The following is a 27,891-nucleotide window of genomic DNA, read 5'->3' as shown; positions in this document are numbered from 1 at the left end:
CTACAGTGGAGCTACAGCCTCTGTTCGTTACGGCAGGGGGGGAGAATGCTCCAGACAATTTGGCATAGGTCGCGGAGTGCGGCAAGGTTGCGTATTGGCACCTTTTCTATTTCTTCTCTATATCAATGGGCTCGAGCGTCACCTGCTGCATGAGTGTAGGGATATGCCCAGGGTGGGGAGGAGGGAAATCCCTGCGCTCATGTATGCGGATGACGCAGTACTCATGGCACGCACTCCTCGTGCTCTACAAAAACTAGTGGTTAGCTTTGAGAAATTTATGTTGAACCTAGATCTACTAGTTAACTGTAGTAAGACTTTCTCAATGAATTGCGGCCTAAAACCAGGCAAATCAATGAAGCGTATTGTTTTAAACAATGTCCCGCTGGATAACACCCCAACCTTTTCTTATTTGGGCATTTTATTCCATGAGTCAGGCTCCTGGACAAGCGCTATTAAGGCTAGAACTCTTTTATTTATGAAAACGATCATGGCTTTACAGAATTTTGTTAGGAAATTGGGCAGGAAGCCGATAAAAGAAATGTTAACCATCTACAAAGCTACATGCTTGTCTGTGGCTATGTATGGCTCTGGTCTGTGGGGATATGCAAATGTTGATCAAATCCAGCTGGTAGAGAACAAATTTCTGAGGGGAGTTCTAGCAGTCCCACAGTGTGCAGCCACATTCAATTGTCACGCTGAACTTGGTCAACCTTACATAACGGACATTATCAGAATTCAACCTATCCTATTGTGGCATAGGGTATGGACTACTAATGAGTGCGTTATGAATCGGGCTCTGCTATGTGACACCCTCAGCTTGGACCATGCGGACAGAATGGAATGGTTGAGTTACGTAAATCATTTCTTGACCGAGATTGGACTACACTCATATTTTTCGGACCCAATCTCAATGGATAATATTCCTAGGAAGCTATTAAAAACTATCTGCCTGGACCACCTGATGAGTAAGAGGAAGAGAGTGGAAATTTTGAAATCTACAGTACACTCTCACCTTCCTACCCTCTGTGATACTAACACTGTACAGCCATATTTATCCCTGCCCATGACTAACTATGATCGCTTTCTTTTAACTCGTTTTAGATTTTGTATATTTTTTAGATTAGTGTCTTTTCCATGCATGAACTCATGGACTCATATTCTGCCCACTTGTTTGTGTGATGGTACATCACAACAATCTGATATTCATATCCTTTTTTTCTGCAAATTTTATACTGCTATACGTAGGAAAATTATTGTCCCTTTTTTAAAAAATATGAATTTAACCAGATGTCGCCCAGCTTTTTTAGAAGTACAGAAAATGGACACGATTTTAACTGTTACTGTGATTTTAAGTTATTTAAAAAGTGTTTTTAAATTCAGAAAACAAATTCAAATTGAAATATCATAGATTCCCTATTGATCTACCTCACTGTATTATTAATTATGAGAAGAATTTATTGTAATTATTGTACCTTGTTTTATGTTTGCTACTTTTATGGTTAATTGTTTTTTTAACCGAATAAAGTTTATTGAATTGAATTGATAAGGTAGCATCAACAAGAACAGGACACTTGAACTCAAACAAACTGAACAACTTAAAAAAACATTTTTGTCAAAATATATTGAATGTAAAATACAGATTGAATTGTCAAAGTTGAATCATTTGAACATTTATTAGAGCATATTACAAATTTCACCTTGTTGTATAGCATTTTAGGACCCTAGTGTAATTTTCCTGATTCATGCCCTTATATAGGTATAAATCACCTTGCCCTAATATAGGCATAGATATCATAACCATATTCAGACATAGCCCATGCAGTCCAAAAATGGCAAGGCTACTTCCACTAGTTCCGAAAAGCCACAACGATTTCTTGGAAAACTCGCCTTCAGCAGTTAGGGACTTCCCCTTGCTTGAATATTGATTTATCCAAGAACTCATGGAGTTTTCAAAGAACTGCGAGTCTTTGATGACGTTATTATGTCCAACTTTACGTCAAACTCGGCACCTTCAAGGTATATGCCCACACTTGCTCTAGCAAACACACGGTGGTTTGGAGCAGTTCGACTATCTACTTGCTCTACACAGCAAGTGCCGAAGGAAGCTGACCCTCCAGCTGACGCACTGAGAGAGAAGCTGTCTTTTCTCTTGCCGAGAAATCCAGCTCCAGTGTTTCCAAGCTCCCCTTGCGGGGTGTTGGGAAATCTAGTCCCGAGAGAGAGAGATACCAGACCTCCTTCGTTCTAAACCAAGGTACAGAGCTGATTAGACCCTGAGATAAGTCTTGGATAGATTCTTGGCAAAAAATACTAAACCTATGCTACACCACACTCACTTCTTCCCGCGTACTAGACTTAAGTTAGGTACATATTTAAGAAGCACCAGTTGATTACTTTTAGTCTTTATTTATTTATGTATGTATTTTATGGCTTAGAAACCATACTATGCTTTTACAGTATTATTTCATAATACTCTTCTTGAGGTACGCATTATACTTTACAGCCAGTATTACGATTGTAGCAGTTAATTTCTTTTGCATGAGAAAGAAGACTGTTCAATAAATACTTTTTATTGAAAACACCCGTCTCTCTATTTCTCTGCACCACTGGTGAAACCAAGCATGCACGATTGACTGAGTAAAATATCTATCTATTGTTTCCACGACTCTGAAGATACGTTTTATCTTGGGGAAACAAAGTTGTCATGTTTATGCGGTTGTCAGAAACTAATCCCTTCTTGTTTATTTGAGAAAGTTTCTAGTGTCCTTTCAGCTAGCTGGCACTCGCAATTAAGTTTAATATATTTTATAGAGACATAAGTCCTACGTCAATTCTATAAGATATATTATTCCAATGCGCAGAGCCTATTGGGAATATAGGAACTACACTACATGGCACCCAACGTTTGGTAAGGCACTAATTTACCGCTAAATACTAGAGTAACTCAGTCGTGCTTTTCACAGAGACCCCTTTTTCCCGTAAAATACTCCAATAGATGTCTGGAGTGGGTAAAAGGATAAAATATCTGCCATAACTGAGTAGGACGGAAAATTCTATGTATTAGTTTTTGGTTTGTTCAACGTTGAAGGATACAGTGTTCCAAAATATTGTGCACCTTATCTTTGTTTCCTTGAAACTTGCTCTGCAAACTTTCAGTCAACAAAATGAGTGACGACGAAAACGGTGGACCTGCAGGCAATAATGCCATACCAGGTTTTGAAAACTACAGGCTTTACTGAAACCGACCTGGATGCTATAATCATCCCTTTAAATGTAAGGAAAACCATCACTATAAAGCTGATAACAAATGTCGTATCATCGAGAGGTGGTAGGGTAATATTTGTCATAGAGGCACATGAATATCGGTAGACAGACGTATTCTATTCACGGATTCTGTTCCCTACAGCAAATGCAGTAACACAGGAGTTCCACTTATACAAAGTAGAGGAACCTCCAGCGGAATACATTCCTTTCGAGGATGTTGAAATTCCATTAAGATGCCAAGAGCATGCGCTCTGGTTTAAAGGCGCCCTACGACATCAAAATCACATTACCAGGCTCGGTCCACTAGGTAGACCAGGAGCAACATGGCCGGTACTAGCCAGCTATGCACCACATCCTGACATTGAAAGAATGACAGGTCTAGAACTATTGATTCAACTAAAAAATGTATTAAAATACATAGACAATTGGTTCAATATGTCATGCGGACTTTAACAGTCTAACCTGCTATAAGGATTCCAAGGCACACCCCTCATCAGGGGAACACAAATTAAATTACACCACAGCCTATACAATCAGTCATTGGTAAGTTACCCGCAAAACGGAAACAAATTCCATTCTGGTTAGTTCAAACAATTACTCAAATTGAGGCAGTATTTCCCGATAGTACACCTCATGAGAAACACAGGATTCTAACAATCTGTTTACCAATGGGGATTGCACCACACCTGGAGGACTGTGATACTTGGGGTACAGTCTTCGCTGCAATCTACACAAAAACACATGGTGTTCCGTCAATGGCGGTAATACCAGACGTCCTAAAACAGATTCAAAATGAATACGGGGCAGAGCCTGCTTTAAATCTGGGTATGAAATTACTTAAAGATTTCAAACAGGTCTCAGCTATAATATTAGCTAATATCAAAGGTGAAGCAGCATCTGTGGCAATCCGCCAAAAACTGAAAGAACTTGATGTAACTGAGCAACCATATGAACTGGCCAGAATAATTGAAAATTCCTATGAAGAACTAGGTAGAGATAGTTTGGGTGGGAAACCAGTAAAACCCGAACTAACAGAAAATCCAGAAAAAGTTTGTATTAAAAACACTCTCAGTACTCCTAAAAAGAAGTGGGAAAACACCAAACAGACACTTCCTAAAGAGAAGCATTCTAAGTCCAGAGGTAGGTCTCCTCAAAGGGAGCCCTCTGAAAAGAGGTATAACCTCAGGAATAGGGATAATTTGAGAACACCTGATAGATATCAAGATACTGATACACGTTTCTCTCGTACCTTTCAGACTTCCTCGCAGAAATCAGAAAGAAGAGGACGAGAACATAACGAAGAACGCGTGAAGTCCAAAGACGATCAACGCGTTCCAAAGAATAAGAAACCCCAATTCACCAAGAAGAAGGTAGCAGTTCTAAAAATCAAACATGCCGAGGATCTTGAGGACACAACTCAAGAACGGGGAGTGGGCTCAGACAATGCTAGACAGCGCAGCAGAAGTCACCATAGCTCGCAAGATCCTGAAGGATCATCTGGAGACAGTGGACTAGAATAAGTACATTCAAGTTGAAACTGCAGACACCAGGGTTAGTGTACCCCATAGGTTATATGAAATAACGCTCCGGATGGAGGGGGACATAACTAGGAAAATAAGAGCACTCTTTTGGGAGAAGCTTTCTAAGGGTTATGACATTCTTCTAGCTGAAAAAGACTGGCCACCTGAATTTGTCAGGGAGTGCCCACATAGCGAAGACATCATTATGCCAGCCTTCTCAAATCATATTTCAATTCGTAAAAAATACACCTATGCCAGAAAATGGGCTGTTGCCCAGGCTCCAGCATTATATTAGAATCATGTAGGATGGGATGAGGATTCTCCTCATCAGAAAATCCAGTTAAAAAATCAACCAACTATGCAAAGGCAGTATCCGATCAAGCAAGAAGCTAAAAAACTGGTCAGGGAGATCTTAGATGAGCCTGAATACCAAGGGGGTGATTAAAAAATGCACCTCGTTCATGAACAATCCTTTGTTTCCTGTCTCCAAACCAGACAATACATATCATCCAGTTTTGGACTACATACATTTAAACTCTTGTTGCAAAACCTTTGCAGTACAAAACGCACACAGTGCAGCACTGATGAATAACATGGTGTGCAAAAAATATAAAACCACATTAGATATTTCTAACGGTTTCTTCTGTCAAAATATTGCACCAGAAAGCAGGTGCTTTCCGCTTTCTCAATAATGGGGACACATCGTCATTTTTGCCGTCTCCCCCCAGGGATTCAAGAATGGTCCAGGGTTATTTTCAGCCAGAGTAACAGAGGTACTACAAACGTATGATGATGAGGCATTATCTTTTGTCGATGACATCTATCTTACAGTCGATGATTTGGACAGGCACTTGACCAGAGTGAACACCATTATACTTGGGTTCGCATCTGAAGGGTACAAATTCAATTTTAAGAAATCACGAATTGCCCACCTCAACGTCCTATTCTTAGATACAAACTTTCATGTGAAGGCAAAAGCCTGGCAGCCAACTTTTTAGAAAAAAGTGTGCGCTGCTCCAACCTCCTAAAACGCTAAAAAACTTAGTCAATTCTATGTTTCCTGAACTTCGGAAGAACTTACATTCTAAATTACGCAGAGAGGGATAAACCTCTCTACGAATTAATCAAACCTGATTTCAAATCAACTAATTGGACTCAAAAACACACAGAAATTTTGCGTTCAGTGCAAACAGACATGTTAGCGACAACACATTTACAGACACGCGTAAACGTATGCAACCTTGTAATCCGAATCATCCCAGGGAGATGCGGATTCACATACCTAACCTTTAATGAAGGTGAAAAGGTACCAATAGCGCCGGTTTGCACTCCCCCGAGAATGTGATTAATTTAGATATGCCGTTTTGGAAAATGTGGCGTGATCACGAAGTGTGCTCTCGTTCGATATCCTAGTAATTTACATTCATCTCTCGCAGGCAGTGCCCCAAGAGAGCGTATTCACGGATTCACTTGGCGCTCGCCTATTTTACAGTTCCTGGAGGCACTTGGGCATCACTTGGTAAGTGAGACATCACGCCACGCAGCTTGCCATCAGTTGTAAGCCGTAATTAAATAGAGGTTTATTTTAGCTTTCCCCTTTGTTTAAATAGGCAGCTTGGATGCTCCAATAACAATTTCCGTCAACCAAAATGGGGGTAAGTCTATTTGTTTATGCATTCGTCTGTTTCTTCATTGATTGTCACTAACCGTCTGCCAGTTTGATTTGAGTACGATTTAAGTATGACATGGTTACATTTTTGGTCTGTATGGTTTTCAGATTTTGAGATAGCTCAACCACATATGAAAGCAGTTTCCCAGAAGACTTAAGGTAGGGGTGTCTGCAATTGGTGAGGCACTGACGTTGCTGTTATTTCAATAGTTATCCACAAAAGGGTTTTGGTTTTGTTTTTTAGTGTCTTTTTGGTCCTGAGGAGAACCCCACCAGTTTGAGGGTTCGAAACGCGTCGACCTGGTCCCAGGTCACTCCGACTGCAGGTTCATTGGTTATTGTATATTTAGCTTTATTCATAGCCAAAAAAAGATAAAACTCTTGTGAATTTTCATGACAATTTGTTTCATTCTTTCTGTTGTTGATATTTTCATTGTGTACTTTGGGACCACTGTGTAGTACGAATGTCTGAAGTTTGACAGAGGTGTGTATGTGGTTTAGGCTAAATGTGTTCAATTGTAAATGTCATGTATATTTTGTATATATTTGTATAGATAATTTGTAGTTTGTCTCGTAAGGATATTATGCACAAAGAATATTGTTTTTAAAAAAATATACAAAAACGAAAATGTAAATTACATCATTAAATGGTGCAAATGATTAAGCAGACGTTTATGTTTTGTTCATAATGGTCATTGGAAGATTTTGTTTCAGTTAGTCTCAGTCCTGGCACATGTTTTGTTCTATAGAGTATTTTGACTCAGCCTGATTGAGTTCGTGTCAAGGCCCATTACTGGTTTCTTGTACCTGCCCTAGAAGCAGTGACAAAAGCAAGCATTCCGAATGCAAAGGCTTTACATCCGAGATGGATACAATGGGTTAATTCTCTTGCTGCAACAGACGTTGAATACGTTTTTGACCCTTACTTGAAAACACAAGAGTTTCTACAATACAAATAAGAATGTCCTCTGCCTATTGAGATTCTTCCTCTAGAACATTGCGGATGTATAATTTATACAGATGGCTCAGCACAGCCCGCAATTGGGGGAAACAAGCCTACAGTGCTGCGTGCGCGATTGTTAAAGGTCGCTGGTGCAATGGTAAATTCCGACCTATGGTCACAAAAACTCAATCACTCGGAGACTTACAGCTCAGCGAGCTGAACTCCAAGCATTTAAGATGGCGCTTGAAAACACTGATCGCGAATTCCCCACACTCATAGTGTGCGATTCGTTTTACTGCGTTCAATCTTATAATGAATATTTGCAGAACTGGGTTCAAAACGGTTTCAAAGAAGCAAAAGGTGGCACAATCAAGCATAAATTGCTTTGGGAACAAGTAGTTCTATTACAGAAAGAACTACAAAAGACTCACGTGATCCATACACTGAGTCATCAGCGTGATGGCGTTCACGTTGCAGGGAATTCATTGGCTGATGAAGCCGTGAAGGCAGCTGTGCAAACGGCTTCCGTAGCTGCAATCACTCGTTCAAAAACAAAAACAGACAGCGAAATAATGCAAGTTGTCACTGCTTCAGTAAAAGACAGTGGTAAAACACTTCCAAAAGGCTTTCCACTCAAGTACTCATATATAACTGATGCAAATAATATTCCTTTGGCTCGAATCCCTGGAGTGGGGGATAGGGTAATTCCAAACATGGAACATAGATTAGGACTAATTTTAGCAGCACATGAAGGGCACGCCTCTGCACATGCAGTTGTTTCTGCCACAGTGTCGTTATTAAAACAGAGATACTGGTGGCCGCGCATGAGGAAACAAACTAGAAACTATGTTCTAGAATGTGAAATCTGCCAAAAGATGAAGGTTTCAACAGTGAAACGTCCTGCGCAGACGCCCCTTCTTATTTCAGATAAACCATTAGCGCGTGTTTACCTGGACCACTATGGTCCCTTACAAAGGGATGGCAACTATAAATATATCAGGGTCGCAGTGGATTCATGCTCAAGATTCATTTGGATGTGGCCTCAGCGCTCGGCTGACACCCGAACTGTTATGAAAGATTTGCCAGTCTTTATCGGCACATACGCAATCGGCATGCTACATTCTGACCAGGGTCCTGCGTTAAGCTCTTGAGCTTACAAGGAGGCCATGGCCAGCTTGGGCGTTGCATTGCGGTACTCAAGTCCATTCCATCCTGAGGGAAATGCGGTAGTGGAAAGAAAAAACCGGGACATAAAGCAAACTATAACAGCTAGGGTACTAGGCTCTGGTGTCGGATGGGTCAAACATCTAATAAATGTCCAACATAGTCTTAACAATCTGCCAAGAAATTCTCTGGGTGGAATCACTCCATATGAAATCCTTTTTGGTACTAGAATGATTGTCCAGGATCTTGATCGTCATACTTCAGTGGTAGAACAAAAACCCTTTGATATCAAAGACCGTTTGGCTGTTTTGCAGGACTTAAATGAAACAAGAAGAAGTCTAAGCAACACAATACAGAAGTCAACGACCTCTGAAGAACAACCACTTGTCACAGCAAGGACTGTCTGGATTACAAAGATTGGGGATCTAGTCAGAGAAAAGATCGCGGATAAGAAGGAATTTGGGCGTTCTTACAGAAAACCAGTACCTGTACTAGCAATCCACGGATCAAGAACAGTGTTACTACCGCCTCTTGCTGGAAGAAAGGAGAACCGGTCCGTATCTATCGACCTGGTAAAAACCACATCATATGGCTGATAATAAGTAGTAGGCCCAGTGGACTCCAAAGATGTAGCAGACGACCGATTCTGGCTATATCCAAGAGGTTCAAACTGAGAGACTCATCACCTTTGAAAAATCTGCAGTGAGAAAAGAAGGACTATGTAATAAAGCCATGGAACTTGTGCTTCTTGAGACCCAAATAACAGTTCGTCAAGACACTCCTGTCTACAATGATATAGCGTCTGACTATACTAATATGACAAGGGATCAAGTAGCTCCAGCGATTTCAAGTAATACGGATGCAATACCAAAAATTGACAGAACTGCCTCCCGCTATTTTATCAACTTTGATACGTTTTCTGAGGATCCCAGTGAATCCAAAACAACGCCAGTTAATAAAACTTTCAAGGAACAAGTAACAGAACTTTGTCACCAGTTTGCAAATACATATCTGGTTTCACCATGGGTTGAATTTTGGATTGTGTTAGGTGTACTTTTTCTCCTACTTTGACTCATTCTTGTTTTAAGTTTGGGAAAGCTGGTAGATGGAAAATATAGTAAAATGGACACAATACGTAAGAACATCAACTTGCTACCGAAGCCACACAAATCATCTCATCGTGAGCAAAGGGACCTGTCATCAGTAAACATTACAGCCGTTCCTATACCAGGTGGTATAGCATGGGACAGAACTGATTATGACATTTATGGTCCTCTAGAGCTGTTGAAGATTCCACATCAATTTAAGGTTTCCTTGAGTGACTTTATTTAGCTCCGTACATTTTCTGATGATTGGGACTTTGAGACTGTTAATAACATGATGGCAGACTTAGAAATGTCAGCTAAATTCACAAGACATGAATACTTAGAAGGTTCATCAGAATATGAACAAATGTATTGTTTTAATCATTATGGTCATTGTTATTTGCACAAATCTGCAAACCCTAGAAATGTTTATACTTATAATCAGTGGGAACATTGTCCAACACCACCAAAGGGTAGCTCAAAAACATTCTATGAAAAGTTTCCATACTTCTCAGGTTTTAATGTCACTAATCCAGAAACGTTTTACAGGAATGAAAAGTATGCTGACTAATACCAAGGACATTTATTCTGCGGCCTTTTATGCTCAGCTGTCTACACTAGGATTTGACTTTTGGAAGGATAACATTGAGACAAAAACTGTCTGGGGCACAAAAGACTGGCAAGTGCAGGGATTAGAAGCTTTATTCAGAGCCTGCATCATCCCAGAACAAATGATGTTTTTAAATGACACTGTTCAACAGACATCTTGTCTTGGTATAGCTAAGATAAAAGATTTAAACAAACCGTCCATACCGAAACCCACACCTGATAGTAATAGCACTACAGATGAGGAGGTAGACATAAAACAGATTTTACAACAGAACACAACTGATCCAGATTGGAAAAAATGGATAATCTGGCCCATAAAGTCCACATTTGTAAAGCGCACAATCACCCGTAAGGGTCTCTAGGCGCTGGGGGCCGTCGGGAAGATTAAGCGAGCTATTGCCCAGAGTCACATGGTGCTGGGCTAACCTGCCGCCGGAGCCGGGGATCGAACCGTGGTCCCCAGATTCCAGCGTCAGTCGCCCTGGCCGCGGCGCCACACCTCTCCCATAGACACGAATAACTGTCAAGATCGATTCCTGAATGAGACACAAGGGTTTACAGTGAATAGGCCAGATCCAAGATATGCCCAGAGACAACATCCAGGGATAGTTACAACATACAGTCTAGGAAAAATATGCCTTGAGCGGCTACAGAAATCCACACTTCCAGAAATAAAACAACACTTAACTTTACTTAGAGATGGCGTAGATTTGAGAGACTTCTTACTAGGGCCTCATAAACCACGTCATAAACGTTTCATATACGCCGGTATATATGCTGCTTATAATGAGGCATGGAAATTCATGCAAATGGAAACTGCAGAAAGAATACGAGAAATTGATTGTCTTCATTTAGAGAAAGCTCTCTCTGTAGTTGACAATGGGTTAACGACTCTGTCATCCAGAATTAATTCTTTGGACAGTATTGTATCCTCTGCCAAAGACATAATGGAACAGGACTTGCTCATGCTACAGCATGGACAGTCTCAATTACGTTCTATAATGCTGCTAGGCTGGATGTTATAAAATCTCCGTTCAGGCTACTTGCATTGGCGTCTAATCAACACCACGTCATTGTTGACTGGATTTAACCTTACAAATAAACAAATCTCTTTGGCACAGAGGGGAGCAGACAATACGGTGCTGAGCATATAAAAACTGAAAAGATTACCATTAACTGTTTCTGAGAAACCAGTCGTGGAATGGATAATACATGGCACCATCACGATACCAGTGACGATTTTCCAGTTTCAGTATTGCTTGAAACACATACCAGCAGGCCTGTATGAAAGGTTGGGTAGAGATTACATAAAGTCGACCTGGGATTTACCATACACACACAAATGTTGGAGTGGGGGAAAGGAAGTATTTCTTAGTGGTAAAAATTGCAAAAGCGCACTAAGTGGTACCCTTATATGTCAGGGTATTAATTTACACGGAACCTGTGATGATTCTTCGACTAACATATCTTGCCACCTGCAAGGTTCCCCGGCAGCAGTGATAGATCCAATTTTAAGCAGCTTTCCAATGGGAGCTACATAATGTTGAATGATCACAGCTGTTATGGAATGATGCCAGGAATAGCCTATCTCATTAGAGTGTCAGCCAGGGTCACTTGTTGTATGCAAGTATTGTTTACTAAAACCAAGACAGACGGGGAGTCGCCGTTATGGCCCTCACTAAACATTTCTTCTATACAAATTGATACTTTAAGCAGAATGAAAGCCATTCTTTTACAAAAAACTGTGCCACTGACCTCGTCCATTGAGACGTATGATCTGCAAGTTGCAAGGTCCACTGCAGAGATACATGTCCTATTATCAACGAACCGTCCCATACATTTCGTAGAAATGTTAGGTCGTATCTTAAACATGTCTGATACCAGTGGTATTGTACATGTATTTAAGGCAGTTTTTTCGGGACTGTTAGCACCCTTTGAAGCAGTCCTAGGCATTTTTCCAAACTTCGTGCACTCTGTGTTCGGCGGCCTGCCTCTCATTTTGGGACTTGTAGCAGGGATACTATTTTTATTTATTTTGCTCCGATATGGCAAGTCCAGTCACCAGCGATACCCAGATTACCATGGAGAACACGCTTCTAGCAATGCAGTATTGTGAACGCATAACACAGATTCTTGGCTTGGCTCGTTTGAGAGATCTGAATACCACATGGTTCCAATCCGGTACGATGCCTGCAATGCGGAGAGGAATGCATTTTGGATATCTGTCTAACACTTCCATCAGCACAGCCAGTGGATGTTGATACTTTGCTTGGTTTGGTAATGGCTCATGCATTGTGTTGTCCCCAACGGGTACCCATCCTGATGATGGCATTCATTGAGGTCTCACAGACGCAATCTGCTGACGGTGAGATACGTGGACCAACAGGCGCACAGGTACCATCTAATGCGAACATTGCTAATGCGACTGATGCTGACGGCGATGCTTCTCATCTGTGTACGATTGATCTACTTGATGAAGTAGTCCAACTTTCACCTACTGTGGAAGACGATTTCTTTGCCAGCTTAGAAGATTTAATGTTTTCTCCTGACAATAACTTTTGAAATTAGCACACAGCGTTCTATGAACTCTGAATTCGACCTTCGCTTTTCAAAACAACACTTCTAACTTTGAAACTCTATTTTTCTACGATTTGATTTGACTTTTTTTCCCAAAATTAAACTTTTTTTGGCTCAAAGTAACCTCCCGAAAGTAGAACTATTCTTAGAGAACAAGACAAACATTTTTGTCAAAATATATTGAATGTAAAATACAGATTGAATTGTCAGTACGTTGAATCATTTGAACATTTATTAGAGCATATTACAAATTTCACCTTGTTGTATAGCATTTTAGGACCCTAGTGTAATTTTCCCGATTCATGCCCTTATATAGGTATAAATCACCTTGCCCTAATATAGGCATAGATATCATAACCATATTTAGACATAGCCCATGCAGTCCAAATACGGCATGGCTACTTCCACTAGTTCCGAAAAGCCACAATGATTTCTTGGAAAACTCGCCTTCAGCAGTTAGGGACTTCCCCTTGCTTGAATATTGATTTATCCAAGAACTCATGGAGTTTTCAAAGAACTGCGAGTCTTTGATGAGGTTATTATGTCCAACTTTACGTCAAACTCGGCACCTTCAAGGTATAAGTATGCCCACACTTGCTCTAGCAAACACACGGTGGTTTGGAGCAGGTCGACTATCTACTTGCTCGACACAGCTCGCTGCAGCAAGTGCCGAAGGAAGCCAACCCTCCAGCTGACGCACTGAGAGACACTGTCTTTTCTCTTGCCGAGAAATCCAGCTCCAGTGTTTCCAAGCTCCCCTTGTAGGGTGTTGGGAAATCGAGTCCCGAAAGAGAGAGATACCAGACCTCCTTCGTTCTAAACCAAGGTACAGAGCTGATTAGACCCTGAGAGAAGTCTTGGATAGATTCTTGGCAAAAAATACTAAACCTATGCTACACCACACTCACTTCTTCCCGCGCACTAGACTTAGGTTAGGTACATTGGTGTAGGCGTATTTTAGAAGCACCAGTTGAGTACTTTTAGTCTTTATTTATTTATTTATGTATATATGTTATGGCTTAGAAACCATACCATGCTTTTACAGTATTATTTCATAATACTCTTCTTGCTGTAAGCATTATACTTTACAGCCAGTATTACGATTGTAGCAGTTAATTTCTTTTGCATGAGAAAGAAGACTGTTCAATAAATACTTTTTATTGAAAACGCTTGTCTCTCTATTTCTCTGCACCTCTGGTGAAACGAAGCATGCACGATTGACTGAGTAAAATATCTATCTATTGTTTCCATGACTCTGAAGATACGTTTTATCTTGGGGAAACAAAGTTGTCATGTTTATGCGGTTGTCAGAAACGAAACCCTTCTTGTTCATTCGAGAAAGTTTCTAGTGACCTCTGAGCTAGCTGCTACTCACAATTAAGTTTAATATATTTGATAGAGACCTAGTCGACATAAGTCCTACGTCAATTCTATAACATATATTATTCCAATGCGCAGAGCCTATTGGGAATATAGGAACTACACTACAACATTACACTAGGAGGTTTAGAATGGGGTTTCAATGTAATCCATTTGATGCAATGGCTACGTAATGTATTTTGGATAAATGTTCTAACAGAATAAAGTGGTCTTGCTCTTTTTTGTTAGCCCTTTAGCCATCTACCAATTAGAAGAAGTCACACCAAGTCTGCCTTCACGTATATTACATTAAAACTGTTCCTGAAAAAATATTTGAAATGCAAGGCTTACTTACCCATCATAAAGTTTGTAATAATTTGGAAAGAGTCCATCAATTGCGACATCCGACCCAGGCCAGAAAAACGTAGCAGCCTTCAGACCTTGGCGCATCACTGTGACCCAGATCTGTACGAAGAGAGCAAAACAGATTTAGTGTGATTCATACATTATTATTTTTGTGTGCTTCTTAAGTTGCAAAGACAGATGTTCCAGCTGGTAATGAAAGAAAACACCTCTGCTACATTAGTTAGCAGAGGAATTAGGGCATGCCATATTTTAAGGCCCGGCTGCCCCCACCACCCAAACCTGGGGTATCTTCTGATGCCATGTTAGGAGTTGGCCTCAGAGGGAGGCAGTGGTGGCAATTCCATCAGGCATGCATTATGCCCCCGATTGCTTTACTAGGGGTACTTGGCATAGATCCCCAGGATGGTGCTTTCACAGGGCGATTTTTCAGATGTGGAAGGGGAGCAGATGGTAATGCCAATAGTTTTTGCAAAGGTCCTTTTACTGTCTTCCTTTGAATCAGCTCTACAGTCATGACCTCGTTGTCATCGTCACTTCCAGGACAAGAAAAATTGCCCAAAGATCTAAACTTATTTTCGTGGCAAGGATCATCTGTGTCCATAGATGTATCTAAACTTGGATATTACAATTCTATGTCAGGACCGGAGGCTTCAGATTATGCTATTCTTCCTTCGCTTTATTAACAACATAAACTCCACAGCAGCTCAGGAAAAATATAAACAAAGAACCATGCTTTCAAATAAAGCAGTGAAATACATTTTTTCTCTAGTCCAAAACCACAACTCCCAAGAGTCTGTTATGCATATCCAGTCCATAGTCCTTCCACCATGTCTACAACGTCTAGATAGCCAGTCTCCTCTCTCTGCTCTTCCTCTTTCTTCGCTGCTCCCGCAGCCAGATAAGTGCTTTTGTTTTGTTCCTTAGTGATTACACTGCCGTTTAAGGTTTTGTGCTTTCTTGCATGTGTGACCGTTGAAACGGAATTGTTGGGGGCTTGTCGCGTTTGTAACGCTGTTTTTCCTTTCAGAGCCCCAGCCGCGGGAACGCTTAATTCGTTCCTACGCGGCTTTTATTTTCCCCGTTTGGCGCGGTGTTCACAACGCCCGCCAGAGGGCGCCCGTGCGTCTCGCCGACTCCTCAGCGCGTCTCTACGATCTCGGGAGTCGCGCTGGGGAGCCTGTCTGCGCCGGAGCCTGCCCTCGTCTGCCCCTCTGACGCCCGGTTAACCGGGTCTGTATTCCCTGCATTTTGGACGCCCGCTGGGGTCGGTATTGCGGCTTAGACCGCGGAAACGCCGGTTGGCGCTCGTATGCACCATTTAAACAAGTGTGGCTTGGCGCGCTTGAGGGGCAGCTAGACCCGGTCCCGGTGTGGAGGGTCCGCGCGCTGGGGTGTAGGTGCACACCATTCTGCCAAGTTGGTTGGCCCCAATATTAATTGCAGTCATCCTGTCTGCCCATATTGTTAAAGACACGGTACTCCCTTTAGGGTGCTTTTGGTGCCTAGTTGCTACAGTTTTGAGGTTTTTGCGCCTGTGTGGTAGTTGTTTGGGGATATGTCCCACGAAGAGCAGTATGAGGAGGAACCCTACTCTTGCCTCCAAGATGATGACTTTTATCAGGCGGTGGATAGCTCCATATACCGCTGCGTCACTGAGGTGGTGGGGCCCATGGAGGACCGCCTCTCAGCACGTATTGTGGAGGAATGTGCTAAGTTAGCGTCTGCACATCTGGGGGCTCCTACTGACCCCCCAGGGACGTCGGGTGACTGCCCGCCACCTTCTAAGAAACCCCGTAGGGAGGGTTCTCCTTCTGGGATGCAGGGGGTTGATAAGGGCGCCTTTGAGCGTCTCCGGGACGCCTTTTTGGCTAAGGGGACTGTTCCCCCCCCTGCGCCTCTGTCAGACCCTGAGCCCGTGGGAAATGTGGGTACTGCCCCCTCGTCCCCGGTGTACGATTCCCCTGACACGGACGATGACGGGGAGTCGGTGCGCTCTTGGCGCCCCTCGAGCTCAACAGTGCTCCCTCGGGATGAATCGGGCATGTTGGACCCGGACGAGATTGTCCACCCGCGGTCTGCGGCCTGGGCACCGGGGGAGACTGTGGCGAAGTTCGTTGCGGGTCGCCTGCGCAAGCCCCTAGAGAAAGAGGCTAGGGGTTGTTTGCGGGGGGAATGCCCGAGGCCCACTTTGGACGGCAAGGTGGCCATGACCCCCGAGTTGGACGCTAAAATGGCCACCTTCCTGGCCAAATTCATGAAAGACCCCCGCAAGGGCATTGACCGGTCCTGGAGATCGTGTCAGGATAAGTTGTTGGATGCGGTCGGGCCTGCCACGAAAATCCTCGACATGGCTGAGGAGGCGAAGGCGAATGGCACGGTCATTTCCCCGGAGGTACTATCGAACTGGGCACAACGTGTAATCGTGTTCCTGGGGAATGCCAACTGCGCCCTCTCCACTGAGCGCAGGCGTTCTTTACTGATTAAACTGGACCCGAAATTGGGGGACTTGGCCTCCTCTGAGGCGGGCGCGGTGGCCCAAGGGGGCCTCTTTGGCGAGCCTTTCATCAAGGAGTTGGGCAAATTTGTGTCCACCTTTACCTCGCTGGACAGGGCGCAATCCACCATTAAACGAGTTTTTCATCAGCGTTTCTCCGGTGGGGCCGGTCGCGGCAGGGGCCGCGCGACTGGCCGTGGCCAGCAGACCAACAATAGAGGGCAAGGCTCCGGCAGAGGGCACTACCAGACCTCTGCAAACTTCAATAATTTCTACCCCACCAGAGGACAGCGTTTTGGCGGCAGAGGTTACCGAAAAAACTCCGGACCCAACAATGCCACCGGTGAGTGTACTTTGTTTGGATCAAGTTCCTATAGGGGGGCGGTTGGCGTCCTTTTACGAGGAATGGGAGTTGCTCACTGCCGACGCTTGGGTCTTGCAAACCGTCCGTGGTTTTCACATAGAGTTTTACGACCACCCTATTCAGGAGATTTCTCCGCGGCCGATGGTGTTCTCGGAGTCAGATGCGCGTTTGATAGACGGAGAGGTCGCAGAATTGCTCCGCAAGGGCGCCATCCGTCAATCAAAGCGACATCCCAGGGGTTTTGTCAGCAATGTCTTCCTGGTGGACAAGACAGATGGGGGCAAGCGCCCGGTGATCAATCTCAGGGAGTTCAACGGGTGGTTGGTCTATCGGCACTTCAAAATGGAGGGTATCCACCTTCTCCGAGACGTGCTCCTCCCGCGAGATTGGATGGTGAGGCTAGACCTCAAAGATGCTTACTTGGTGATTCCTATTCACCCGCCTCATCGTCGGTTCCTTCAGTTCTTGTGGAACGACAGGGTCTACGAGTTCATGGCCCTCCCGTTCGGCCTTTCCTCAGCCCCCTGGTGCTTCACGAAAGTGTTGCACCCGGTGGTGGAGTTCCTGAGGGGCCAGGGGGTACGGATGTTGGTCTACTTGGACGACATTCTCTTCATGGGGCAGTGTCCGGTGCGTTTGGCCGGGCAGTTACGGCTAGCTGTGCACCTCCTTCAGCGACTGGGCTTCGTGGTCAACGGCTCCAAGTCGGTGCTGGTTCCCACTCAAAGAATTACCTTTCTAGGATTCGTGGTGGATTCGGTGGAGGCCGCTCTGAGCCTTCCATCCAGGAAGATTGCAAAAATTCGACATTTGTTGCGACAGACGATCACGAAGGACACTACGTCCTTGCGTCACGTTGCCAGGGTGGTGGGACTTCTGTCGTCCTCCATCCAAGCGATCTTTCCGGGACCCCTGCACTACAGGGCGCTCCAACGCCTCAAAGCCCAGCACCTCCGGAGAGGGATGAGCTACGATCAGTTGATACCCCTCACGGAGGAGGTGAAGGAGGAGATGTCTTGGTGGCTTTCTCACATGGAAGCATGGAATGGTCGGGCGATTTTCGGGTCAATCCCGGACCTGGTCATAGAATCCGATGCCAGCAGATCGGGTTGGGGCGCTCGGTGCGGGGATTTCTCCACCGGCGGCGCCTGGTCTTCCGACGAACAACGGTTGCATATCAACTGTTTGGAGCTCCTGGCGGGCTCCTTCGCGGTTCGTTGTTGGACCAAAGATTCCATCAAGGCCTGCGTGTTACTCCGAATGGACAATGTTTCGGCGGTTCGGTATGTGAACCACCTAGGGGGTCCTCGTTCTCGCGCTCTGGCGAACTTAGCGAAGGACTTCTGGGAGTACTGCCTGGAGCGTCACATTGCGGTGACGGCGGAGTATCTGCCGGGTCAGGCCAATCAGGTTGCGGACTGGCACTCCAGGTACCTCAGGGATGCCAGTCAGTGGAAACTGGATTCCGGAGTCTTCCATTGGCTCCAGGACCTTTGGGGTCCTTTTTCGGTGGACTTGTTTGCGTCCCGCCTGGATCACCAGCTCCCGAGATTTTTCAGTTGGAGGCCGGATCCCCTGGCGGAAGCCACGGACGCCTTCTTGCAGGATTGGAGTCGGGAAAAACCGTTTGCGTTTCCCCCGTTCTCCATGGTGGTGCGGACGGCGGCCCAGGTACGCCGCCAAGGAGTGGAGTTGGTGCTGATTACGCCGCTCTGGAGATCTCAAGTGTGGTTTCCGGTTCTTCTGGAACTTTCTTGGGATTTTCCAATCCTACTCCCCCTGTTTCCCCTTCTCCTGAAGAATCCAGATCAGGAGCCGCATCCTCTCGTCTTGCGGAGCTCTCTCCGTCTCATGGCGTGGAGGCTCTCAGGAGACGTTGGTCGCTCCCGGGCCTTTCGGGATCGGCTGAGGGCCTTCTCTCCAAAGCATGGGCCGATAGTACGACGAAGCGCTACAGATCCGCTTGGCTTAAGTGGATGCGTTGGTGTCTTCGAAGGGATTTGGATCCCTTGGTCGCGGGCCTCGTTCCCATTTTGAATTTCTTGGCGGAACTAGCCTCAAATGGCCTTGCTTATAGGACGATTAATGCGATTCGTTCTGCGATTTCTGCGGGTCACAACCCGATCGATAGGTCTCCTGTCGGAGAACACCCTTTGGTTTGCCGGCTTCTGCGAGGTATTCGTCTCTCGTTACCTCCGGAACCCCGGTATTCGGTCCTTTGGGACGTCAATTTGGTTTTGAATTTATTCCTGTCATGGCCAGCCAACGTCTACTTGTCTCTGAAGGAGCTCTCAGCTAAGCTGGCCATGCTGTTGTGCCTAGTTTCTTGCAGGCGTGTGTCGGATGTGCGCGCGTTGGATATATCGGCACGAATCTTCTCCCCAGAAGGGGTTACTTTTACTTTGGGGCGTCGCACAAAGTCGGCGTCGCGCTCTATTTCATATCCAGCGTTTCTGGACACTCCTAAGTTGTGTGTTGTGCAATGCTTGAAGGCTTACGAAGATATGACCTTGGACATCCGCCCCCCGGGCGAGCGTCAATTGCTGATTGCCTTGCGAAAGCCACACAAAGCTGTCTCCTCCCCCACCATTGCAAGGTGGGTGCGTTGGGTCATGCATGAGGCAGGCATCAATACGAAGCTTTTTGGAGCACACTCTGCCAGAGGGGCCATGGCTTCTAAGGCGTTTGCGGCGGGTGCTCGCTTGGAGGATTTACTGCGGGCTGCAGATTGGTCCTCGGATTCCACGTTTAAAAGGTTTTATTTTAAACCGGTGGTGGACCTAGCCCAGTTGGTGGTGAGTAAGCTTTGAACTAGCATAATCTGAAGCCTCCGGTCCTGACATAGAATCGAAATTTGCCTAGCTTATGTAACGGTAAGTTTCAATTCTATTAAGGACACGGAGGCGAGGATTATCCCACCCCGGAATGCACAGTGATTCCTACCCGCCCGTATGGCAGTAAGTAAAGTGTTTTCCTCTATGCCCGTATGGCAGTAACTAAAGTGTTGTCCTTTATGCGGTTATGTTCTTTGGTTCACATATGATGCTCCTCTGTCATGCTGTCTCGTTCCTGTGGCTCCTCGCTTACGCTGTCCGTTTTTTCTGGCAGGCAACGAGGGAGCTAAACAGGATCAGTGAGGCGAATGCGTGATCTGCGCGAAGAAAGAGGAAGAGCAGAGAGAGGAGACTGGCTATCTAGACGTTGTAGACATGGTGGAAGGACTATGGACTGGATATGCATAACAGACTCTTGGGAGTTGTGGTTTTGGACTAGAGAAAAAATGTATTTCACTGCTTTATTTGAAAGCATGGTTCTTTGTTTATATTTTTCCTGAGCTGCTGTGGAGTTTATGTTGTTAATAAAGCGAAGGAAGAATAGCATAATCCTCGCCTCCGTGTCCTTAATAGAATTGAAACTTACCGTTACATAAGCTAGGCAAATTTCGATTCCTTCTATAAATGTCAAAGGTGCATCTCACGCAGCAGAAAGCCCACATCTGGTGTCACTGTTCATTAAGTAAAGAAGAAAAAAAGCAAGGTGGACATGTCTCTCACTTTGAGAAGAATGCAACAAATGCAAGTACTGAACGCGTTGCAGTTTTTCACAAATGGATAATGTTAGCTTAACTTTTTCCATAGTGTAGCAATGTGCAAACAGTATTACGGATGTGCAAAACTACACAGAGTTTACATTAGCTTTTATTTAAATGTTGGTCACCAATACTATAAAAAAAATGCAGGTAGATTTGTTCGCTTAGTTGTACAGCGACACACATACCCGCTAAACCAACAAAATCACCTTTCAATACACATTTCTAAAGGTGTATGGCCAATAACACTGGCAGATATCTTTCAATTTTCACCAAGTAGCACAGTGCTTTAAGGGAGCAGTTACATGAATTGGCTAATTTAGCTCACCTCTACGTTGAGGAGTATCTTGAAGTGATCTATAGATTATACCATATTCCCTCTTCCTCTGCCCTATCCTCTTCCAAAAACAACTGAAAAAGTCAGGCTAAAAGAGGCCACTGCTGCACAATCGTCTCTAAAGGTCATTTAAAAACCGTGAGCTACAGCGGACACGGGCACAAACACAGTTGTGTTTATTTTAGGCCTACCACCTCTAAGGAGTTAAGCGCAAAGTGCACTTATAACTCAAATTGTGTTCAGTCTTGTGTTTGTGCAGTTATATCGCACCACATCCTTACTTGTGGTCCAATGCCACTAGCAAAAACGGAAGCAAAATGGGTGTGATTTCCATTTGCAAGTGTTAGTTCTCGAATTGCAGCACGGCTCTGGAATTGAAATGTAAAAAAATGTATATTTGCACGCCACCTGTTTTTAACAGCTGAAACCAATATTGGTGTGGCTATTTGAAACAAGCAATGACCACAGAAAGGTCTACAGGGCAAAAAGGCAGACATTACAGGCACACATGGAAAACATACAAAGTATCAAATATGGCAAAATTACAGGCAAACATGAGCAGACAGGAAATATAAATACAGGACAATTGCTTACCCAGACAACAATACAGGACCATAGACAAAGTCATTGCATGAAATGAATTTTATAGCTTGCACAGTCCGAGTAAATTAAAGGAACAAAAACTATATAAAACAGATGACTCCTCACATACATCTGTGATGCAAGGCCAACCACAAAGAGTCAAATAATTGGCTGGGAACATGGATGGCTTTGGTAGATGGCTACCAGGTGCACCACTGTGGTCTTGCTGGGATGCAGTGTAAAGGCACTGCATTGACAAATGGAAAGGAAACATGCTTGTATCATGTAGGTAAGAACAAGTTGCTTACCTTCGGCAACAATGTATCTGTAAGAGACATTGCTAGTTATACATTCCTTACCTTAGAATTACCCCCAGGCGTCAGACTGGAGCCGGAGAAACTTTTTTGTAGCAGTAACCCTGCGCGTCGGTCGACTATGCATTAGTTGTCGGCGTCGTGGTCGCCGGGATGACGTCACGGTGTCTACTTAAGACGCCACCCCTGCGCGCTAACGTCAGTTCTGACACGACTTTCCACACCAGAAGGCAGAGCCATGCAAGACAATGACCACTGGTGCACACAACTAGGGCCCTGGAAGGGAGTCCCTATCCCTAGACGTCAGTTTGCAGACAGGGGAGGATGGGTGGGGTGGTAATGAATCTACAACTAATAATGTCTCTTACAGATACATCATTACAGAAGGTAAGTACCGTGTTCATCTGAAATAGACCGTAGTTATACATTGCTTACCATAGAATAGATACCCCAGCAATACAAACCCCGGAGGTGGGTCTGCAAACTAAGTTCACACCAGAAAGTCCTGTAAAACAGAACGGCCATAAAAGCGGTCTCTCCGGACTTGGCTGTCCAGGCAGTAATGCTTAGTAAATATGTGCAGGGATGCCCACGTGGCTGCCTGACAGATGTCAACCAGTGGAACTCCATGTCCCAAAGCAGTAGTAGCCGCCGTCGCCCTAGTAGAGTGGGCCCGCAGTCCTACTGGAGGTTCCTTTTTAGCCAAAGAATAACAGAACTTATTGCATAGGTCAACCCATCAAGAGATGGTATGTTTGTGCAATGCCTGCCCTTTCTTGATGACCACATAACCCACAAAGAGTTGATCGTCCACCCGGAAGTCTTTGGTACGGTCAAGGTAGAAAGATAGGAGGAGGAGCTACGCTAGCAACCAGGATGGCCGCATAAGCTCCCGGCTCCGCCGACCTCCGCCAGTTGCTCACAAATCCTGATGATTATCCTGATTTCTCACCGGACTCCCGCGCAGCTGAAGTGTTCCTGACTCTAAAGGTGCACCTTACGGACTTTCTAGCTGCTTGGATGACGAAGATACGCCGTGTTCCATTCTCGGTCTAACCCGGAGTTGAAGCTGGGGCCTCGATTTCTAACTCGGGCGGGTTTGAGTTGAATAACATCGGCCGCAGGACTTGGGTGGCGTCCGGTCTCCCAAAGAGGAATGTTTCTTGTCAGTTCTGGATGGTGGTTCAGTGGCAGCTTTATCTCACAGCTACAGCGGCTTGACACATCGATTGCTGTGGTCGGGGATCCGCTGCCCGGAGGCCGCGTTGAGCTCCCGGGGTCGATGGGCTTGGTTCCTCGCTGGCGGCGACGGTGTTGAAATCGCGCTTTTGGACGTGCCCACAGTGGTCATCGGCTTTGCCTGGTGCCCCGGAGTAGTCGGCCTCCGGGGTTCAGAGACCTGCTCGGTCGCTTCGTGAGGGGCGATGGAGCGGGTGGAATGTACACCGTCGCTGCATACTGTAATGGCCGCCATTGGGGAGCTCCATTCACAAGTCACCGCCATCGTCCAGAGGATGGTCGTAACGGCTGATATCATCTGCCGGAGACCGGACTCCGACCCTTTGTTGGTTCTGGAACAAGTTGCTTTGCCCGCGGAGCAAGCTCCGACTGCTACAGAGGGCCCCGTGCTGAAGTCAGACTTTGTATTCTTCTTCGACTCTCGAACAGCAGTAAGCGAGCCTGAGACTATCAAAGGTGCATCCTGCCCTACGCCGATACCGCCCAAGATGGATATGGACAATCTTATATTTCAGAGTGAGTTCTCCAGTGACTGTCGGATTGATACCTCGCCCTTTTTCTCCCAGATGGTTCAAATACGCTCTGGCGCCCTATTTCTGGTGGGCAGTGAACTCCGTTTGACTTTTGGATTTTGTGTACCGCTATCCTGGTTTAAATCCTTCCGTACTGACTTTGAACTTTTTCTATATTTTGATTCTCCTATTGAGATGGCGTTTCGAACGGACAGGGCTCGCATGAAGAATCGTAGCGGCCAGGGTTGACTTTTATTGGATGGGTTTGAAAAATGACTTCATTTGACACGGGATTTGTACCTTATAATTGCCCGGGAGTGGGGTGGTTCTTACAAGCTTCCTCCCGTTAGATTTTACTTGTTGCATTCTATTATTCTGTTTGGGGTGGATTGCTGCTGGCGGGGGGTAAGGGAGACCGGGGGCCTGTTTAATATTTCCTCCTCCACTCTTTTTTCCTACTTTTAGGTTTAGTTCCGGGGCGACAGGCACGCTGCTAGTGGGGATGGGCCGTAGCCATTGCAGGGGTGCAGGGTGGGGTGAATGGGGAGGGGTTTGTTATTTTACCTTTGTTTAGTTCTATGGCCTTTTTTCTCTTTCCTTTCTTCTTTCACAAGAGATGGGTCACTTATTCTGTATCGATTTCTTACCTAGTCGAGTGTCTAATTTGGTCTTCACTATCCTGAATCGTGGGTGGGTGAACCTTGCAGGCTGTTTTGTCAGATTGCTGATCGTTTCTCCTTTTAATGTATATGTCGTTGCCAAAGCTACATACTTCTGTGAACTGATTTTTTTCTGCATTGGTCTACTCGCTCACCTATCGCTGTATCGTATTTTGTGTATGAGACCCGATTTCTCTAAATTCTCTTGTCTTCTTCAATAAAAACCCTTAAAAAACAAAATTTAAAAAAAAAGGTAGAAAGATAGCGCACATTTTGGGTCCAGACGGTGGAGTCTCTCCTCCACTTTGGAAGGGTGCGGAGGTGGGAATAAAGTGGAATTCCATTCAACCACGCGCCCACCTAACTCCACCCGGAACTCGAATCTCGTGCGTTACGGACCCAACTCCTGGTCCATTAACTACCCAGACAAAATGACCAGTAATGCAAAAAAGAACTTCAAGCATAGTACTCTAAAACAACACCCGGAAACCCATATTGTAGATAACTACGACACATCGACCAACGTAAATACGAAAACTAACTTTCTACACTAATCGCCTGAATAAATGGAAAATCACCTTCTCACTTCACCTTCAAGTCGCCAAGTCAGTAATCATTCCCTATGATGAAAACATCTCCACTACCATCTCCTCGACCTTTAAAGGGGACCTCACCATTTCCATCTATAGAACTGGAACCCTTCTCATACAGGCCACCGACCCGCACCTCACCACTTTTGACTGCCACTTCCCCACACTTCTCTCCTCGTTAACTCAACTGAGCCATCAAACCATATCTCCCCTACCCCCGTCACCCTGCCCTGAAGATCCTCTCTTCAACTCATGGACATCCACCATCACTCACTACAATCACACTACCTCATCATTACTCTCCGCCGCCAAACACCCACCATTATTACATCAATTGATCACACCAGGAGCAACAAACTCACAATTAACAAACACCACTTTTCATCTTGACAGCTCGGACTCTAACCTCTGCCCTCCGTGACTGAAATCCCCACAGGCACTCCCCGCTCAACCCCATATAATCTGAACCCTCCCTCACAAACTACCTCTTCCTCCAACACAGACCCTTTTACCCCGACCCTTACTTCCCCCATGTCCAACGTCATCTCCAATCCAGCGGTCACTCTCACACCTACTACCACTGCACACTCCCCTTCCAATGTCCCACATCCACAAGCACAACCGGTCTCCACCGCTTACCTCACTGACAACCCCCGTGACATCCCCATGTCCAACGTCTTCACCAATCCAGCAGACACGTTCCCCCCTATTATCACTGCCCACTCCCCCTCTGCCGTCGCACAACCACATACACAACCTGCCTCCACCACTAATCTCATTGAAATTCCCCGGAACTCTGACTTCCTTCCTAGAATTTCTCTCCCTCCTCACTTGGACAGTAGACCCTCTACTCCTCTGAACTCCTTGAATGGGAGCATTACTAATCTGGCTCCCCACGTCCAACCTCTCCCCTCTCCTAATCCCACTGAGTCCATCCAATCCCTGACCCCTGTTCACTCTCCCTCCATAGACCCAAGTCATTCTCGGCCCCCGCCTAAAATCTTTAACTTTTTCAGTTCAATAGCACAGCAACTGAACAGAATGGAGCTGAAAACTAACTCCCTTGCTGCTGATTTCCTATACTTACAACAAGACCTTCTCAACAGGACCAAGCCACCGTGCTCCCTCTCCCAGGGTAGATTTGCTCCTACCCTACTCAATACCTCTCCCATGGCCCCACAGAGCACCCCTCAACCCTCCAGTCAGTCAGCAAGTCAGGCACTTTGATCCAACTGGGATCGCCAACCCATTTTGGAGCCGAAACCTGATGAGATCAACAACTCTTACCTCGGTTTGAGCCAGAAGTCAGCCCCTTTCCCCAACCCTGTTATTATCGGCACTAACAGAATCCCTAAAACGGTCCACTCGCCTAGACCTCCTGCTCAATACTCATCTATCCACCTAACTCCCCCCATCATCGAGGCTTCCCGTCCTCTCTCTTGCATGCTCCTCAACCGCAGATCAGCAGTACAACACGCCACAGACATTGCTGAAGCTCTACTCGCTGAATCCTGGCTTAATGTCCACTCCACCCCCATTCTTGACATCCTCACCCCTCCAGGGTACACCATCATCAGACAAGACAGGCCGATCAAAACTGGGGGGGGGGGGGGTCTAGCCATCATTCACAAAGCTGGAATATAGATTACCTACCTTAAACCTGCAGAATACCTATCGTTTGAATACATGGGTGTCAAACTCACTGCCAAGGGCACCTCACCCATCAAATTCCACACCATCTACCATCCTCCTGGAGAGTGTACCTTTTTCCCTGAAAAAGTAACAGACCCAACATCACCGTTCTCCATGACAGACATTAAAGACGTGTTCCTGGGTGACCTCAATATCCACTGGAACGACCCAGAAGACTCCACTGTCCAGAACCTATCCAACCTACTTGAAATATATAACCTCAAACAACTCTGCAATAAACCAACTCACATCAAAGGTGCAACACTGGATGCGATCATTACCAACAATGAACTGGTCTCTCTAAAAGAGATTTCTCCCATTGACTGGTCTGACCACCACCTCATTCTGTTCAAGATTGACGCACTTGTCAGCCACCAACCTATTCGTGATGACAAACCTAAACACTGGACTAGAAACATCAAAGAAGTCCCTTTATCCGAACTTGAATCCAGGATTCATGCCCATCTTCAACTCTCATCATGGACGGTTGATGTCCTCACTACACACTTTAACTCAAAAGTGACAGAGGTTTTAGACCAAGTAGCTCCACTCAAACTCAAACAATTGAGGCAAACCAAATCTAAACCCTGGTTTTACGTGGATCTGAATGATGAAAGGCGTCAACTATGACAAACGTAAAGGTCTTGGAGACGAAACCCCTCCATCTTACACCTGGCGCAACTTAGATCTGCTCGGTAGGCATACAAAAACACATTTTCTGTGAAAAGGCGTCTTTCTTCCGCATCATATACAAAAAAAGACCTAGACCTTGTAGGCACTTGTGGACTTTATCCTACTCTCTCGGGAATACCAATCATTGCAGTAATTTTGCAGAAAGAACCTCCCCCATCATAGTTATTGGGGTAGTCGGTATAACCTTGGATAGTGCCTCCTTTAACAATTGCCTGTTCCCAAAAAGAAATTAAATATAATTCAGTTGTGAGACAACACACACGAATACGC

General features: G+C 45.1%; 1 protein-coding gene across 1 annotated transcript in view; it reads right to left on the bottom strand.

Moving 5' to 3' along the window:
• The window catches only part of ENPP1 (ectonucleotide pyrophosphatase/phosphodiesterase 1), a 739,100-nt gene that overhangs the window by 393,052 nt on the left and 318,157 nt on the right, over window positions 1-27,891 (bottom strand). Inside the window, exon 9 of the mRNA XM_078649218.1 lies at window positions 14,546-14,655. Within this exon, the coding sequence (XP_078505344.1) occupies window positions 14,546-14,655 (110 nt within the window). The remainder of the gene's footprint in view (window positions 1-14,545; window positions 14,656-27,891) is intronic.

Source organism: Lissotriton helveticus, chromosome 6 (genome assembly GCF_964261635.1).
Source record: "Lissotriton helveticus chromosome 6, aLisHel1.1, whole genome shotgun sequence".
Lineage (NCBI taxonomy): Eukaryota > Metazoa > Chordata > Amphibia > Caudata > Salamandridae > Lissotriton > Lissotriton helveticus.
This window is presented reverse-complemented; position numbering and strand designations above follow the sequence as displayed.